Source organism: Typopeltis vanoorti, chromosome 16 (genome assembly GCF_054136105.1).
Source record: "Typopeltis vanoorti isolate ZY-2024b chromosome 16, IOZ_Tvanoo_1.0, whole genome shotgun sequence".
NCBI classification, from domain to species: Eukaryota; Metazoa; Arthropoda; class Arachnida; order Uropygi; family Thelyphonidae; genus Typopeltis; species Typopeltis vanoorti.
Genome location: NC_143564.1, coordinates 74,719,757 through 74,736,898, shown reverse-complemented (window position 1 = coordinate 74,736,898; position 17,142 = coordinate 74,719,757). Strand labels below are relative to the sequence as shown.

General features: G+C 36.5%; 1 protein-coding gene across 1 annotated transcript in view; it reads right to left on the bottom strand.

Moving 5' to 3' along the window:
* LOC150098133 (NBAS subunit of NRZ tethering complex-like) overlaps window positions 1-17,142 on the bottom strand; it is a 1,063,858-nt gene that overhangs the window by 291,788 nt on the left and 754,928 nt on the right. Inside the window, exon 41 of the mRNA XM_090406267.1 lies at window positions 3,500-3,576. Within this exon, the coding sequence (XP_090262393.1) occupies window positions 3,500-3,576 (77 nt within the window). The remainder of the gene's footprint in view (window positions 1-3,499; window positions 3,577-17,142) is intronic.

The following is a 17,142-nucleotide window of genomic DNA, read 5'->3' as shown; positions in this document are numbered from 1 at the left end:
GCAATTATACAATGCTTGGAAAAAATCAATGGACATACCCATGGGCAAGGTGCATTGTGCATGTAACAAGTCACGTGTTTGTAGCCAGTATAAAATGGAGGAATGTGATGCTCCAAAGTCAGTGCAACTGTGTCTGGGTGAGATGGCTGTGAGAAGGAAACTGATAAAATGTGAAAGAGACATTGTGATATAGGATGTCATGCTGCAGGTCTATCTATTTGGCAAAATATTGAAAAATTGGCCTACCCTAGGTCAAGTGAGATGGAAGCACAGAGTAACTGCGAGTATTATCTGCAGTGGACAACCTACCACATGCACCAAATCTGACTGCAGGGTGCTACAAAGGATAATATGTAAAAACCACCATTCTTTAGCCATCATACTGAATGCGGAGTTCCAGGCATTGACTGGAAAACACGAATCTGTAGAATCGAGGCTCACAACACATGGGTTTCCATTGTAGGACAGCAATATGCAAGCCCCCCACATTACCCGAACCAACATGCAGTGTCATCTTTAGGAGTGAAAAGAGCATATATAGTGGGACATGGAAGCTTAGAAAGCTGGATTCTAAAGCATTGAACTGTGCTACATCCTCCACTGAGCAGATGATCAGGTGTAGATGTGGCAGATGCTGGATGAATGCCTTTTACCAGAGTGCATAGCCTCAACTATGAAATTCTGAGGTAGTGTGATGGTATGGTCCTGTTTATCCTAGTTTGGCTTCAGACCTCTGTTCATAGTGCCATGAACACTGAACTCCGAGAGGTATCCGAACATTCTGTCTGTACCAAACTGACCATTTTCTCTCTCTCTCTCGCTCCCTCCCTCCTGCTGAAAGAGACAATGGCCTGCAAAAAACTGACCATTGTTTCTTTCAGCAAGACAAAGCACTGTGTCATGAGGCTGATGTTCTAACTGCATGGTTTGTGAACATGAACATCACCACACTTGACTGCCCTCCACAGAGCCCTGATCTCAACCCTATTAAGCATCTGCAGGATGAACTGGAGAATCAGGTGAGGTCAAGGAACATATCCCCACAACAATCCAGGGCCTCATTACATGCCTACAGGAAGAACAGTTCAAAATTTCTATTGGTTGCTATTGTATGCTTGTGGAAAGTATGTGCAATAAGACTGCTGCAGTCATCACAGCAAAAGGAGGTCCTACACCTTCTTAAAGTGGGTGGCATGGCTATTTGTTCCTCACACTATGGTGTCTGTCTGTTGACTTCTTCCCTAGCAGTGTATTAGCACCACCATTATGCAATGACATTATCTTGCTCTCTTTTTTGCTCACTAAAAAGATTGATTGATTAATATATAGTTTATTGGCACAGGTCATATTGTAATAGCAAACTTACATGATATAAAGCAATAAATTATTATTATTTATTATTATTAAACAAGACCTCATGGAGTCAAAGACTCATCTAGGAGGTCCTTTTATCTCACACATATCTCATCATACCGGGTCTTAAACACATTCAAACTCCCTGCAGACACCACACTCTCAGGCAAGGCATTCCAATCATTCACAACTCTGAACGAAAAAAACATGCCTCTCACTCCCCTACTCATACCCTCTTTATACAGTTCCCAGGGATGACCTCTGGTTCTCCCCTGATCTCCCACTATTCTCTGTAGAACTTCTCCACCATTGATTCTATAACAACCCCTTACCAACTTGTAGGTCTCTATCATATCTCCCCCCTTCCTTCTCTCCACTAGACTCTGCAAATTACATCTTTTCAATCTTTCCTCATACTCGACATTCCAGAGGTCAGAAACTACCTTAGTCAGTCGCCTTTGGACCCTTTCCAACATCTCTTCATCCTTCTGAAAACCAGGTGACCAAATCTGGGCACAATAGTCCATGTGTGGCCTAATCCAAGCCTTATACAATGGAACAAGAATCTCCCTACTTCTACACGTCAGTGTCCTCCTCATCATTCCCAGAAGTCTTTGTGTTGTCTTCACAATTTTGGCGATGTGTCCCCTAAATTTTAGATCCTTATCCACTATCACTCCCAGATCTCTTATTTCCTCTACTTCCAACAATATATTCTCACCAAGCATAAATTCTGCATCCTATCTTTGTTTTCCAAATTTTAAACCTTACATTTTGCAACATTGAACTCACATCCCCATTTGCTTGCCCAATCACTCAATTTATTCAAGTCTTCTTGCAAAGCCACAACATCTTCACTACTCTTTATGGTTCATCCCAACTTTGCATCATCTGCAAACAACTGAATATCTCCATCCAAATCTACGCCAATATCATTAATATACAAGTTAAATAGTAATGGCCCTAAAACAGATCCCTGAGGCACTCCACTAGTGACTTTCCTTTTCCTGGATATTGCACCCCCATACACAACTTGTTGATACCTATCAGATAGCCAGTCTCCAATACAATACAATGCACTAATCTAATATCCAACCCCATCTGCTCTAGTTTGACTGTCAACTTATCATGAGGTACTCTATCAAAAGCTTTTGCGAAATCCAAGTATATTACTGTGTATCCTTCTCCTCTGTCCAAGGAAGCAGTCACTTTATTGTAATAAGTAAGTAAATTACTAAAACACGACCTCCCTTTAGCAAATCCATGCTGTCCATCAAAGATTATACCATTGTTTTCAACCCAACTCTGGATCCTAGTTCTCACAAGCTTAACCACAACGCCTGACACACAGATAGGCCTATAGTTTGATGCTTGAGTTCGATCACCTCCTTTATGAAGTGACACAATCTTGCCCTCCTTCCATCTTTAGGGACTTGACCCAGTGCAAGACTCGTATTAAAAAAATATGTCAAGGCAGGTGTCAACTCTCTGGCACATTCCTTCAAAATACGCAGTGATATATTATCAAGTCCCACAGCCTTATTTACATCTAGTTTACTCAACTCCCCAAACACCTCTTACTCACTTACAGTCAGTCTCTCCTCCCCATCATCAACTGCTCTTAATCTCTCCATGAAGTCACATTCACAAGATTGAAAGATCTTTATGAACTGCTCATTAAGTATCTCCACCACACATTCTGCAACAGCTGTCTTTATACCATTTCCTCCAATCAATGTCATCCTTCCATAATCATTCTTTCTTTTGCTCTCTACATATCAAAAGAACTCCCTAGGATTCTTTTTAGCTTCATTAGCTAACTGCTGTTCATACCTCTCTTTAGCTACTCTCACCAACCAAGTCACCTTCCTTGCCTGGTCTTTGTAGACCTCATGAAATTGGTTACTTCCACTTCTCTTATGCTGCCTCCACAATGCCCTTTTTCTCTGTATTGCATGCTTAATCTCTTTATTCATCCATCTCACACCTACCTTATTTAACCTTCTCACCCGTGGTATACATTTAGACATTGCATCCACTAAATATTTTTTGAAAATTAATGGGCTTAATTTGAATATTTATGTGTGTATGCAGGCATATATGTACACACACACACACACACATGCATGCATGAAAATAAACTTACCTTTTTAAGGGCTAATAAATGGGACAAACTCAAGGCAGTGTCTTCAGGCAAAATGGCATGAGCCAAATCAAGTAGTACTGAAAACAATAATGAAAAATTACACATACACAACACTGCTTCTAAAAATAATAATAAATAAATAAAATATTTATTAGGAACAAAATTTCTGTTCTCTAAATAAGAATATTTTGTGTTTTAAAAAGAAATGGATCATAAACATTCAAAAATCATTTCTTCATTTTATATAAATCCCCCACAAAAGGCTGTAAACATAATGTACATTAGTATTGTGGATGGGCTATGAAATATATAATTCATAAATTATAGAAACCAAATATGGAACTTTTACAAAGTGCTTTAGGCATCTAATAGCATACTGGTGGTCTCACCTGAAGACAACAAATCATCAACCACCTAAAAACACAAATATCCACACCATGAACACAAAACCCATTAGTTGGAAAGCAGAAACAATTTATCGACTACTTAACAGAAATTCAAAAATGAATTTCAGCAACTTCAAACTACCTAACATATCCACCCATTACTTAAATTATTAAATCTGCTAGTTATGTAAAGAGTTATTTATATACATCACTAAAAAAAGAATATATATATATATATATATATATATATATATATATATGTACGTCATTCAAAAGGTGAATATAATTAATACAAACATCTGAAATTACAAATTTTAAATGCAATGCCTAATGCTAAATCTCATTTATGTACTCGCCTTTTCTTGTTGATCTGTATTAGATGTTCTTGATTAGTGCCCCTCCTATGCATACTATGGATGTTGTTTGTCTTCTAGCAATACAAACCAAAATATAGTGTAGATTTCTTCTCCCATGAAGCAACATTCATACACTCACTCTCAACTGTATTGTCTGGCATTGTAAGAATATTAAATGAATCTGTATGCTGAACTGTATGTTATATGTGCTGAATGCAAAATAAAGTCTACTGGCCTTCATAAATAAAAAGAGAAATTTCTCCATTTTGTATTCAAGGTTTGTGCTCCAGAATTGGCTCCTGCTCTGTGTAATCTTGATATTCTTTCTACTCCCAGGAAATTCAGCCTATATTCAACACATTCCTAAGGATGACAAATTTTTATCATCTAATTATCATCAAATTTCACTTTTCGCTTATTTTGATTCTTTCTAAAATAACAAAGAAAGCCATTAACACTCAACTTTTAAATTACCATGATCTTACTAATAAATTACTGCCAATGTGGGTTCATCACAAGTCAATCAAAAGAGATTTTCTTGCTTATGTTACCCAAATATGGAAAATTTTGGGAATCTCAAGTGGCTACTCAAGAGGTGAATATCTGCTCAGGCTTTGCAAAAATAATATTAAGTAAGCTTTCATCATATGGTCTATGTTCTGAATTTTATGAATGTTGCTAGCTTTTTAGCTAGAATGCACATTACATGTGATGGTAAATGGATTTATTCTCAAACCTTGCAACTAATTCTGGTGCACAATACATCTATTCTCTTCTTTCTATATATCAATGACTTTCTCTAGTTGACCACAAATTCAATAAATAGTTTTGCTGATGACAGCAAATCATTTCTTTTACTCATTTGACAAACTATGCACACTACACATATAACCAGACTTCCAGAACATCAACACACACACACACACACACACACACACACACACACACACACACACACACACACACACACACACACAAGAAACCTTTTCTTCAAGTCTTACTACTGAAAACACCCACATCTCTAGAGAAAATGAGATCTCTGTTCTTGAGATTATCTTAACCTCAGTTCTCCGTCTATATTTTGGTATAAACATATTACCAATATTTCCTCCTAATAATAATAATAATAATAATTAGCTGTTCTCTTTTATTAAGGGTGCTACTTTACCTCAAAACTGCTACTAACTGTATACAAACCCATCCAGCCACTTACATTGGTGATCTTAAGTGCCTTCAAAAATCCTTGATTAAGTATAGAAGAGAGCAATCAGATTAATTGAAGTGCCATCTCTCACCATTTTATTCCATTCCGTTTTATACAGGAATAAAATTTCTGGTGTGTGCCTTTTTTTTTTAACAAATATTTACATGGAGAACCTTCATCAGAATTTGCATCAATAATTTCCACACCCACTCCTTAATCTGTAAAAACACATGCAGCAACTATTCAACATCAATTCACAGTTCATCCCCAAATTTGCAGAACAATTTTTTCCTCAACATCATTCATTTATCCTACTACTATCTTTACAAACAGTCTTTCTTGTGCATTTCCTAAACAGTACAATCTACAGGTCTTCAAATCCAATGTTACCAAGTTTCTTCTTTCTCCTTAACAATCTGCCAATACACAGTTAGGCTGAACCAGCTTTCATTAATGCAAGTACCATTAAATGTTCACTTCATATGAATTTCTTCTGAAAGGCTTACCTGGCATATAATACTCAAGGAATTGTTACAAAACTTTCCACTAGTAGAATATTTCTTGCTAAACCTGTGACATTTTTAATAATGGATGAGATAACATTTATGATCATTGTATAATGGATACTTTTGTACAGCTCATGTTGTTTTGGTCTGGGCTATGCTATAATTATGATTTTTTTTGAGAATTAGACAGCTGCTTAAGCCCTTGTTGTAATATGTTAGTAACTATTTTTGTACAAATTTCATTTGTAATTAAGATATCTTCTAAGTAATTAAACTTAAAACTTAGTTCTGATTCTCCTTGATATGGCATGCATTCTATCTAATAGGGTGCTGCTGCTGAAGATGCTAAACTTATCTGGTCAGTGGTATACTACTCACACCCATTGCACTACCCATAGGTATTTTGCCTGTATTTGTTTCTTTCTCAAATTTACTTTTTATACTAACAGTTTACATCCTAGAAGATTTTTGAAACTGAAGAGAGCAGAATGCCTCAATTTTTGAACCTATTAATCTCTACCTCTCTCTCTCTCTCTCTCCAGAGCTAACTAGATTATATGACATGGAAGCATTCTGTTCTCTTCAGTTTCAACCATAACAATGTACTGTTAAAATAGAAGTAAATTCGAGTTCTTCCTTGGATCCACAACAAATAAAGAAAATGGCATCAATATATCAAATCCGCTTTGTGTGAGTGCATTTAGTGGTATCTTTCTATGGACTGTCATTTAAAAGTTAACATGAACTGTGGATCCACCACCTGAATACCAGATAATTTCTATCAGCTCCAGCAATGTTTACCTGCTCTTAACTAGTTCTCCTTATAAATATACTATACAGCTGTACTCTTAGTAATTCAGACATAATATAGATATGATGCAAGTTACCTCATCCAAGTTACCATTACTACAGAACATTTTTCACTCAGCCAGTACTGTCTTTTCTGGCAATACAATGGTGCTACATCTACTCTCTGACTTTTATGTACCCCCCCCCTTTCCATGATGCTGTTCCTGTTTGCAAAATCAAAACACATCTCTAACTGAATAGCAAACATAATGCTTAGCATGAGCCATTATCATCAATTCTGAATTAATTCTGGGACATGGGATAAGGCCATCATCCCTACTCCACTCAAAATCTCTGACCACACCATTGTTCACCAAACAGGTATAATAAAGTGTTGCGTCCCATTTCCTTTAAATTATATATTTTATGAGTTTCCTTAAGGTCTTGCCTATGTGTGGCACGTGGTATCTCTGGGTCACAAAGGAAAAGCCCGAGGGTTGAGCCAAAACCTATGTGGCGAACTCTTCGTTACCAACTTCTAGTTAAGTCCTAAGAAAATTTATTTTTATCTGCAGCCACTTAGGACCTTTAGATTAATTAGAATGTTAATCAAGAAGTTGGCAAGAAGTTGAAGAAAGATAACACAAGATATGCAATTGTGACCGTAAATTATATTCTATAAATCTCCCTCCCAGATTCCTAACTAATTTTACAAGTGGTGCATCGAATTCCATAAAGAGACAAATCTGGTTAAAGAATAGCAAGGTTTATTAAGCATAAAGTACATACTGCTAATAATACAAATAAAAAGGTTCCATTCAAATCTAGCTAAAGAATAAATCAAATCTGATAACTCTAATACATTCCACAGAAAAGCTCATCAAAATTCAATCAACCTTAATTACCTTACATAAAACATAAATCTCACACTATAATCTTAGATTTTAGAATCTCTGTTAACATTCACTCTTTAGGTTAAATCCTCTTAAACATTCTTAGACATACTCAATATTCAGATTCGTATAGTGCCTATCCACTCATAATCTTCCACACAATAAATCTCTTTCCTACAGTCCTTTCTAATGATTATCTCTGAGTCCTTTGTTATTTAAGTTTACATAACATTAATTTCTTGGGTTACAAACAAATCAAAGAACAAAATGTCTACTTATCTATACACGATGGTTCTGCTCCTTTGTTACACTAAACACCTTCAATGGCTTGTTTCTATATCACAGTTAAGGTTTCCAATATGCTATATCGATATGCTAACATGATCCCCTCCTTGACTTCTTTTGTTACAGCTTGCCGGACACATACTTTCTTCGACGTTCCAAGTGGCATAGCCTGCGGCCATATCTCGGGATTAGATTTTCTGCTGAAAACCGTCCAATTGCATGCCAACGATGGACCTCACGCCCAGAACTCCGGTCGACCACGAAGTGAAACTAAGAAAACAAGAGGGGGGGGGAGGTCTAACCCTTTTATACTTCCTCCCTACAGGCCATCACTGTAACTTTGGCCGTTCACCCAGCATGTGGAATTCGCTGTCACGTGTGTCTAACCTCATAATGTCCGATTCTCTCCCGCCACTTCTATTCACGGTCCGCGAGCACAAGACCGCTTGTGGCAACTGTCTGCTTTGCCCCCCGAATTTTGAGCTTAAGTTTACACAGATTATGTTGGTCGTTTTCTTGCACATTATTTCACAATAAAGTTTATTTCACACTAAAGGTAATGTTAACCTTAATTCAGTATTAAATTATACACTTAATATTGGCAGATATTTTTCTTACATATTCTTTTCTCATATCGAGTAAATAACATCTCATCATTTTAAAATTCTTTCTTTTCTTATTAATGTATTCAAAACTACTCATACCTAGATAACAAGCATAATTTTATGTTTCTTATAGGGTGTTTGCTCTGTAAGACAATGATAAGTGGAATCTTAATATTCCAAACTTATCAGGGTATAACAAAAGTAAACAAACAAAAAACATAGCATGTCACAAGCAGATCAAGACCAAAACTCCAGATCTGAATACAATCTACAAAGAAAAACTGTAAACAAATGCAAACACAACTGCGAACAAACAAAATGCAGAAACCTACCTGCTACTTTAAATAACAGCTGAGCTTTCTAGTCCCTCAGACTATATATATATATATATATATATGAAAGAATGATCATTAACTCGGTTAACATACATATTTTTATAAAGAATTGAATGACTAGAACCGAGGTTTAAGTAAAAAGGTTTTAATATAAACACACTACTAGTTTCAGCCTGTAACAGCCTTCTTCAGGTGACATTATAAAAGAAAAAACACTAAACATTGAGGGTTAAAAGACTATGAACAACACAGACAGTCTTTATACATAATTAGCATGAAAACGTTGTAGTTGTATTTGAAGCTGTTCTTTCGTTTGTTGCATTGTTGGGAGAGTGCGTGTTTGCTGCAACACGTGAACGCCAGTACATGATTACAGCTGAATGACTATCTGGGAGGTTGTAGCTTAAGTTGTTATTTAGATGAACAGGATTGAAGATGATTTCTCTAGATTCCACAATTTTTCTCTCTATTTCGTCACTGCAACGGAAGATGTTAGTAGATTTTTCCCAGCAGACTTTGTGACTTTGGTTATCATCATTAGGATTAGCTGAGAAAAGGATATGACTTGATAATGCACTCGCTCGCTGTCTCTTGTAAGTAATGTCTCTCATGTGTTCTTCCATATGCATTTCAACAGATTTGTCTGTCTGCCCGAAATAAGGAATATCGCAGTCACATAATATTTTATATACACCAGGGTATTTGAGTTGATGATGACAAGGTTTTGGGTGGCTAATTAAGGAACGGATCTTTGGAAGTGGAGTGAACAAGGTTCTGATATTGTATTTTCTTAGCACTTTTGCTAATTTGTGTGAAACAGTACTTATGTAAGGAATAGATATATTGCCTTTGAATCTATTTGCTTCTTCTGAGTGATGTCTAGGAGGATTAAGAAAGAATTTTTAATGATTTTCTTCATTAACTTCGAAAGAAGTTTTCAGATGGTTTATTTCTGTAAGCAGTTCATTTGGGTCATCAAGAAGAGAACGGGCTCTATGTCCCAAGGTGAAAATTATTCCAAGCTTATGAGGAGGGAAATGATGAGACTGACTGTGCAGATATCTGTTGGTATGTGTTCGATATTTTTAGTTTACCAGAAGAGCGAGTCAGTTTGACATCAAGAAAAGGCAAGGAATTATCCGTTTCAAGCTCAGCAGTAAACTTAATACTTTGATGTCGGCTATTGAGATGTTTGAGGAAAACCATAAGGGAGTCATGTCCATGGCTCCAAACAATGATGACATCATCCACATAACGTTTCCAAACTTTAGGTGTTAAAATAAAGGAAGAGATAGCCTTGGTTTCAAAATCCTCTAAGTAAATATTTGCAAGTACAGGGGATAAAGGATTACCCATAGCCAGTCCATGATTTTGTTTGTATATATTATCTTGAAATTTGAAGTAACCGGACCTGATGCAATGTGTAAGCAAGGCTAACACACACACACATATATATATATATGTGTGTGTGTGTGTGTGTGTGTGTGTGTGTGTGTGTGTGTGTGTGTGTGTGTTAGCCTTATATATATATATATATATATATATATATACTAAAACTAGATACTAAAAATCACAAATTTAAGTTCAGATTGTCTCCAATCTATTGGGCTGCATCTGGAGTAGCCTGGTACAGGCCCATCAAAGTGCCCTTAAAACTCTGCAGTGGGCAGTCCTGGATAATATGATTGATTGTCTGTTGATTAGCACCACAGTCACATGTCAGTGATTGATGCAAGCCCCACTATAGTAGCACATCTGGCATGATCTGTCCTCAGGTAATTGAGTGTGCTACATTGTCATCTAGGCAGGTAAAAGCTATGGGCCTCTGTTGTGGGATCTGTAATGAGGTGTCAATTTTTTATTGTTGAAGTAAGCTAGCGATTCTTCCATTCAGTTTCAGGAGAATATGCATCTGGTTGCTGAGTTTTCCAGATCAGATTGCGGGACTTTAAGTGAATAAGTGGTAGATTTTGGAGGTCCTCATGAATGGGTAAGGTGTTATTTCCCATACATTTTACCCACTCTCTGTTAGCAGCAGCTTTCTTACTTATGCCTGATAGTATGATGTTAGAGAGTGTTGGTAGCCATTCAGCAGGTGTAGACTTTATGCAACCAGTGATAATTCTCATGGTATCGTTAAGTTGCACATTGACCTTGTTGACACGGTAACTCGAATACCACAATAGGGCACAGTATTCTGCACAAGAGTACACTAGGGCATGGGCAGCAGATATTAAAGTGTTGGTTTCCCCCCCCCCCATGCCCCCAGCCTGAACACACACAAGCTTCTTGATGATATTATTCCTAGTTTTTTAGCCTTTGGCAGACATTTTCCAGGTGTTTTATGAAAGTTAGAGAGCAATCTAAGGTGAGTCCAAGATATTTTGAGTTGGGGTTGTGCTTCAAAGTTTTTCCTTTGAATGAGACCTTCAGCCGTTTATCAGCTTGATGATTGTTCAAGTGAAATGTGCAAACTTTAGTTTTAGAGGGACTTGGACATTTGGTGTAATAGTTGTACAGAACTTCAAGGTTAGAACTGAGCACAGTCTTGGCCTCTTTCAGGTGTTTAGTCCTGAGTTGTCAATGCCAGATTCGTCTGCATATGTGAACTTTTGGGATGAGGTTTGTGGCATGTCACTAATGTATAAATTAAAGAGGAGCAGAGCTAGCACAGAGCCCTATGGTAGTCAATTTTTTAGTACTTTAAAGGGACTATTTTTACCATTCAGTTGTACCTTGAATTTGCATTTTGATGTCATGCGCTTTAGGATGTTAATCATCTTTGGTTCATGCACTACAGTTGCAAATTTCAGTATGAGTCAAAAACTGTGTCGTATGCAGCAGACAGATCTATGAATGCTATTGAAGTTTTAAGGCCTTTTTGAAAACTAGCTTCTATATGTGTAGTAAGAGCAAGTACTTGATTGCAGCAGCTGTGAGTCTCTGAATACGGCTTGTTCAATTGGTACTATGGCATTAATCAATGGGTAAATTCGATTATAGAGTAATCATTCAAAAAGTTTATAGGGAATACTTAGTAAATTTATTTATTTAATTTTATTTTTAATATGAATCCCAGTCATAAAACAGCTGTGCATGGGTGTTGACTAGTGACTAATCTAGACCTACATAATTAAGAGAAAGGGCTAGTTCAGCAGAGTAATGCCTGAAATTACCTACAGAAAAGGCATAATGTAGAAACAGAGCACATATAAGAGAGTGAACAAGGAAGTCTGCGAGAGGGTTCACCTATTAAGCAGGTCACCCTCTTCTGTATATTATGTATTCATAAGGAGGGTTTGGATGCACCACTCCACGTGCACCCCTGAACGGGCCAGCATATACCCCTGGGGATACACATACCACTGGTTGGAAACCGATGCTCTAGATCAGGGGTACACAAACTATGGCCCACGGGTCAGATGCAGCCCATGATATAATTTTAGCCAGCCTGCCAATTGGACTAATTTTTCAATAAGAATCCGCCAAAAAAAACACAGGGTGTTGATAGATTTCAAATGCATTAATTAAAATTGTGTTCAAAATATATTCCCGAATAGCAAACAGTAACCATAATCCAAGTTATGGTCTTTCTGACTGTAAAAGGTTGGTTAAAATGGACTAACGAAGAAAAAATTTTAAAAGAATTCAAAACGAAATAAAAAAGTTACATCCGAATAAACTTTTTTATCAACAAAAAAATTTATGTCGCACGAAATAAGAACACTTAAAAAAGTCGGTAAAAACACGGTTAAAATAAACTACCGAGCAAAAAACGAAATGAAAACAAAATTTCCTGATCTGTATTCATTGACAAAAAACTCGAAGTTATATGAAATTAAAAAAAAGTAACATGTAAATTGTCGGTGTATATTCGGTTGAAAAACTAACGACTAGCAAAAATTTAAATAAATTGTTTCCCAAACAGAAAAAAATGAATTCGGCTATTTCAAAAAAAAAAATAATAAATCGCTACTTGTAATTAGCACTTCAAAATTTGAAACTGAGTTTAATAAGATTTTAAAAACACAAACACAGTAATTCATTCACATTAATGGTTTTATTATAATTTGTGATAAAAATATGAGAATTTGCTGATAGTGTTCGTTGTCATTAATATACGATAATTTAATCTCACATACTCTATAATCAGTTTTTATCTGCTTTCAATAAAACTCATATATCTAGTTCTAGAGTTTTTTATTACTACGGCCCGCTGAACAGTGCTGAAATACCCAATGTGGCCCTCACAGCGAAAAGTTTGGAGACCACTGCTCTAGATCAATTGGCAGGTGAAAACTTCTTGGTCCCTACCAAAAAGCAAATTACAGGTTGCAACTTCTAGTATGTGTTTCCATCACACTCATATCCAGAGGATCATATCAAAACATCAACCAAATTTTAAATTATCTTCACATGTTGAAACCACACTTCAAGATAATAATCCTCATTCATTTGATTAATACATTTATTTATCCTCCTGAAAGTCCTCCCTTATTATAGCAAAGACTACATGCATAAATAAAGACGAATGATGGAAGGAAACCCCATTACAAATAAGACAGACTATTTCTGGAATCAGCAAAAATAGCTGACTAATGAAGTACCCCCCCCCACCAAAAAAAAAAAAAAAAATCAGACAAATATGAGTGCATGCATTAGATTTACTAAAAATTTCAATGATGGCAGTTATTTTAAGAACAATCAAAGTTATAAGTTGTATTTTTATGTTTATTTTTTTATAAATCCAACATTAGAGGACACCAAAATAGGACATCACTTGTTTTGTCTGTTACAATTTCTACCGCTACTTGACTGTTATTACCTCTATACTGTAACAGTTGTTACTGGTCTGAAGATGCTAGTGTAAAATTTTATGTCAAACTAGCAAAATATTAGCAACTTAATCATTTTTTTTTTAATTTTTACATATTTTTTATCTTGTTCTTGTGGTGCTATGTTTAATAGCAATAAAGTTAAAATAACATTTTTAATTTTTCCCCTTGACTGAAAAAAAAAAATATCTGAAGGGCTAAAAGAAGTAACCTCTTCTACATATTTTCTATTGGGAATGCTGATGTTTCTATTCATTTCTGTCTGGTTTCATACCAAATTTGAAATTATTAAATTTGGCTAAAGACTCTTAGAAGTAACACAGGTATACATGATAAATAACATCATCTAAAGGGGCAAATAATTATCTCCGATTTGAATATTGGAACAATTCAAACTAAAATCCAAAAACTATAGTCTCACAGGTATCCTCTGGAACAAGAGATATCATTGCCACAATATTTAAAACAATAAAACACACACAAAGAGAGAAAGACCAATGTAGTACTTACTGAACAATACTCCACTTTCCAATGAATTCCATAAAGTAGATATCAAATTCCTGCCATGTACCACAAGGGGTTTACAGGATATGATAGTACTACATGAAAAATTTACATCATTACTAACTTCCTATCTACAATTTTCCTCCAAATCAGTCTGTTACCTATCAAGATTCGAACATTATCAGATCTTAAATTATTATCTTCTAAGGCACTTTCCATATCAATCCACCTATATCTTGTCTTCCTCTGGATCTCTTTATCTGACCGGGCAGAGAACACTTGTTTTGCTGATCTTTCCTAACCCATTCTGTTTAAGTGACCACACCTCCCGAGATTAGCTCTGCTAATGCATTCCTGCATGCTATGTCAAGTTCTTTCCTGATATCCTTGTTTTTAACATGATACTGCCATTGATGCCATCTGTTCATGCCATAATCTTTCTCAGGACTCTCATATCTGCGGTCTCTAGTCTTTGGTCATGTGTTTTACTTCTGACCCAGCTCTCAGATCAGTAAGTTAAAATTGGTTTGAACATTGTCTTGTATACAGCTAATTTAGTGTTTTGACTAATTTCTCTCTTATTCCATATAAATTTATTCACTTGACTTTCTACCATTCAAGCTTTGTTGATTCCATTGTCTATTTCCATATTTAGTTTACCATCTTCACTAAAAGTCATGCCAAAGTAGCTGAAATGTTTCACTTGTTCTATAGGTTCTCCATTCACAATACAGTTGATATTTTCAATGCTTCTGCCTATTTTCATTGTCTTACAACAGTTATTCGATTTAGTCAGGGAATCTAGCAGACTTGTAGTGGATTTATTTAGAAGTCCAACATCGTCCGCATAAAGCAAAGATCTGAAATTAACATCTCCAATTTTCATATCAGGTTTAATACTACTTTCCTTCATAATGCGATTCATATAAATAATGAATAACAGAGGAGATAATGTACATCCTTGTCAGACATCAGATTTAACATAAAACCATCTCCTGGACTTCCTTCAATTCTAACTGTTGACTTACAATTCAAATAAAGACTAAGTATCACTTGATATAATGCCTCATTGACACCATATAACTGTAGCGTTTTGAATAGCTTTTCACCTGGCACACTGTCATATGCCTTTTCCAGCTCTACAAAACTTAAATACAGATCTTTGTTATATCCCCATGATTTACTCTACTTCCAAAATTTGCAATTATGCAACTAGTTTTCTCGTTGGCAACTCACTACATGAACTGATTTTTAACTAAGTATTTTAAGGAAATTACAACGTCACTAAGACATACATTAAAATAAAATTTAATATACTTCATTATTTCAGCAACGTCACGTTGCCATTTTTAAGAAACTTAATTAAGTACAAGACACGTGCACACAGGCACAACAAACAGTAAATGAGAAAGAAGCAGGAAGCTATTATTTCTCCTAAACTCCTGATGGTGCCCCCTAGCGGGCATTGTTGGTATTCTTGGGTGATTGGGCTGAAGGTCTTCTGATGCAGGTTTCCCAAATTTGAGGAAGTCTCACGCAGCCAAATTTGTTGAGGTTCGGATTGTTTCTTAGGGCTGAAGTTGATTCCATAAAAAGCCTTTCACACTTGTATTTACTATGGTGTACTATCGTGGCTTAATTCCACCATATTCTATGGCAGGTATCCAGTGCATGGTCAGCAAAACTAGAGTGACTGTATTGGTGAAACAGGATGTAGTCCTTGTGTTCTGAAATTCTGATATTGGCTGTCCTGCCTGTTTGGCCAAAGTAGGACAGCTTACAGCTGCAAGGGACCTGGTGTACACCACGTAGGTCTGGGGGGGGGGCAGGTTGGTCTTTAGTAGAGCGGATAAGGGATGCCAATTTTTTATATGGTCTGTAACAACAAGTTAGGTCATGTTTATTTAGGATTTTTGTAATTTTTTCCAAGGTGCCTCGGATATAGGGTATGGTAATGGATTTAGAGTAATCCTTGTTGTGAGGGGGGGTGTTTGTAGTTTACTGGTTTCAATATTTTTTGGATTTTTTTTTTGGGGGCGGGGGGGGGTAGCCATTGACTGAGAAAGTGGTTTAGTTCTGTGGTTAGGGCATTGTCATTTGAACAAATAAGTTTTGCCCTGTTGTGTAGTGTCTTAATGACTCCATATTGTTGTGCATATTGTTGCGAGGAGGGGTGGTGGGATTGTTGGCGAATGTATCTGCCTGTATGGGTGGGTTTTCTATAGACTGAGAAAACCAAGGTTCCATCAGGCTGGCTGGTGACTAGTGTGTCTAAGAAAGGAAGGCAGTTGTTTTTTTCTTCTTCCAGGGTGAATTTGATTTTGGGGTGTTGGTTGTTTATATGTGTTAGGAAGGAGATGAGTGCATTGGAGCCATGTGGCCAAATAGCAAACACATCATCAACATAGCGAAGCCAAATGGTTGGTTTTTGTGGGGCATAGTTTAAGGCTTTCTCTTCAAAAGTCTCCATATAAAAGTTGGCCAAGGTTGGGGAGAGTGGAGAACCCATGGCTGTCCCCTCTATTTGTTTGTAGAATTTTCCTTGCCAAACAAAATAGCCTGAGTTCATTGTGAACTGAAAAAGGGCTGTGATATCGGGAGGAAATTTAGCTTGGATTAGCTCTAAGGATTCTTTGAGTGGGACATTTGTGAATAAGGAGGAGACATCAAAACTGACCATTATGTTAGTGTGTTTGAGTGTAAGGTTTTCTATGCTGGCTTTGAAATGGGCTGAGTTTTTTATGTGTGAAGGTGTGTTGCCAGTACAGTGTGAGAGAGCTTTGGCCAATTGTTTAGCTAGTTTGTATGTGGGGGAATCAATGCCATCCACTATGGGACGTAAAGGCACATTTTTTTTTCATGTATTTTTGGTGGGAGTCCATAAATACGGGGGGGGGGGGGGGGGTATGGCGTTAAATGGTTTTAATTTGTTAGTGATTTCCACA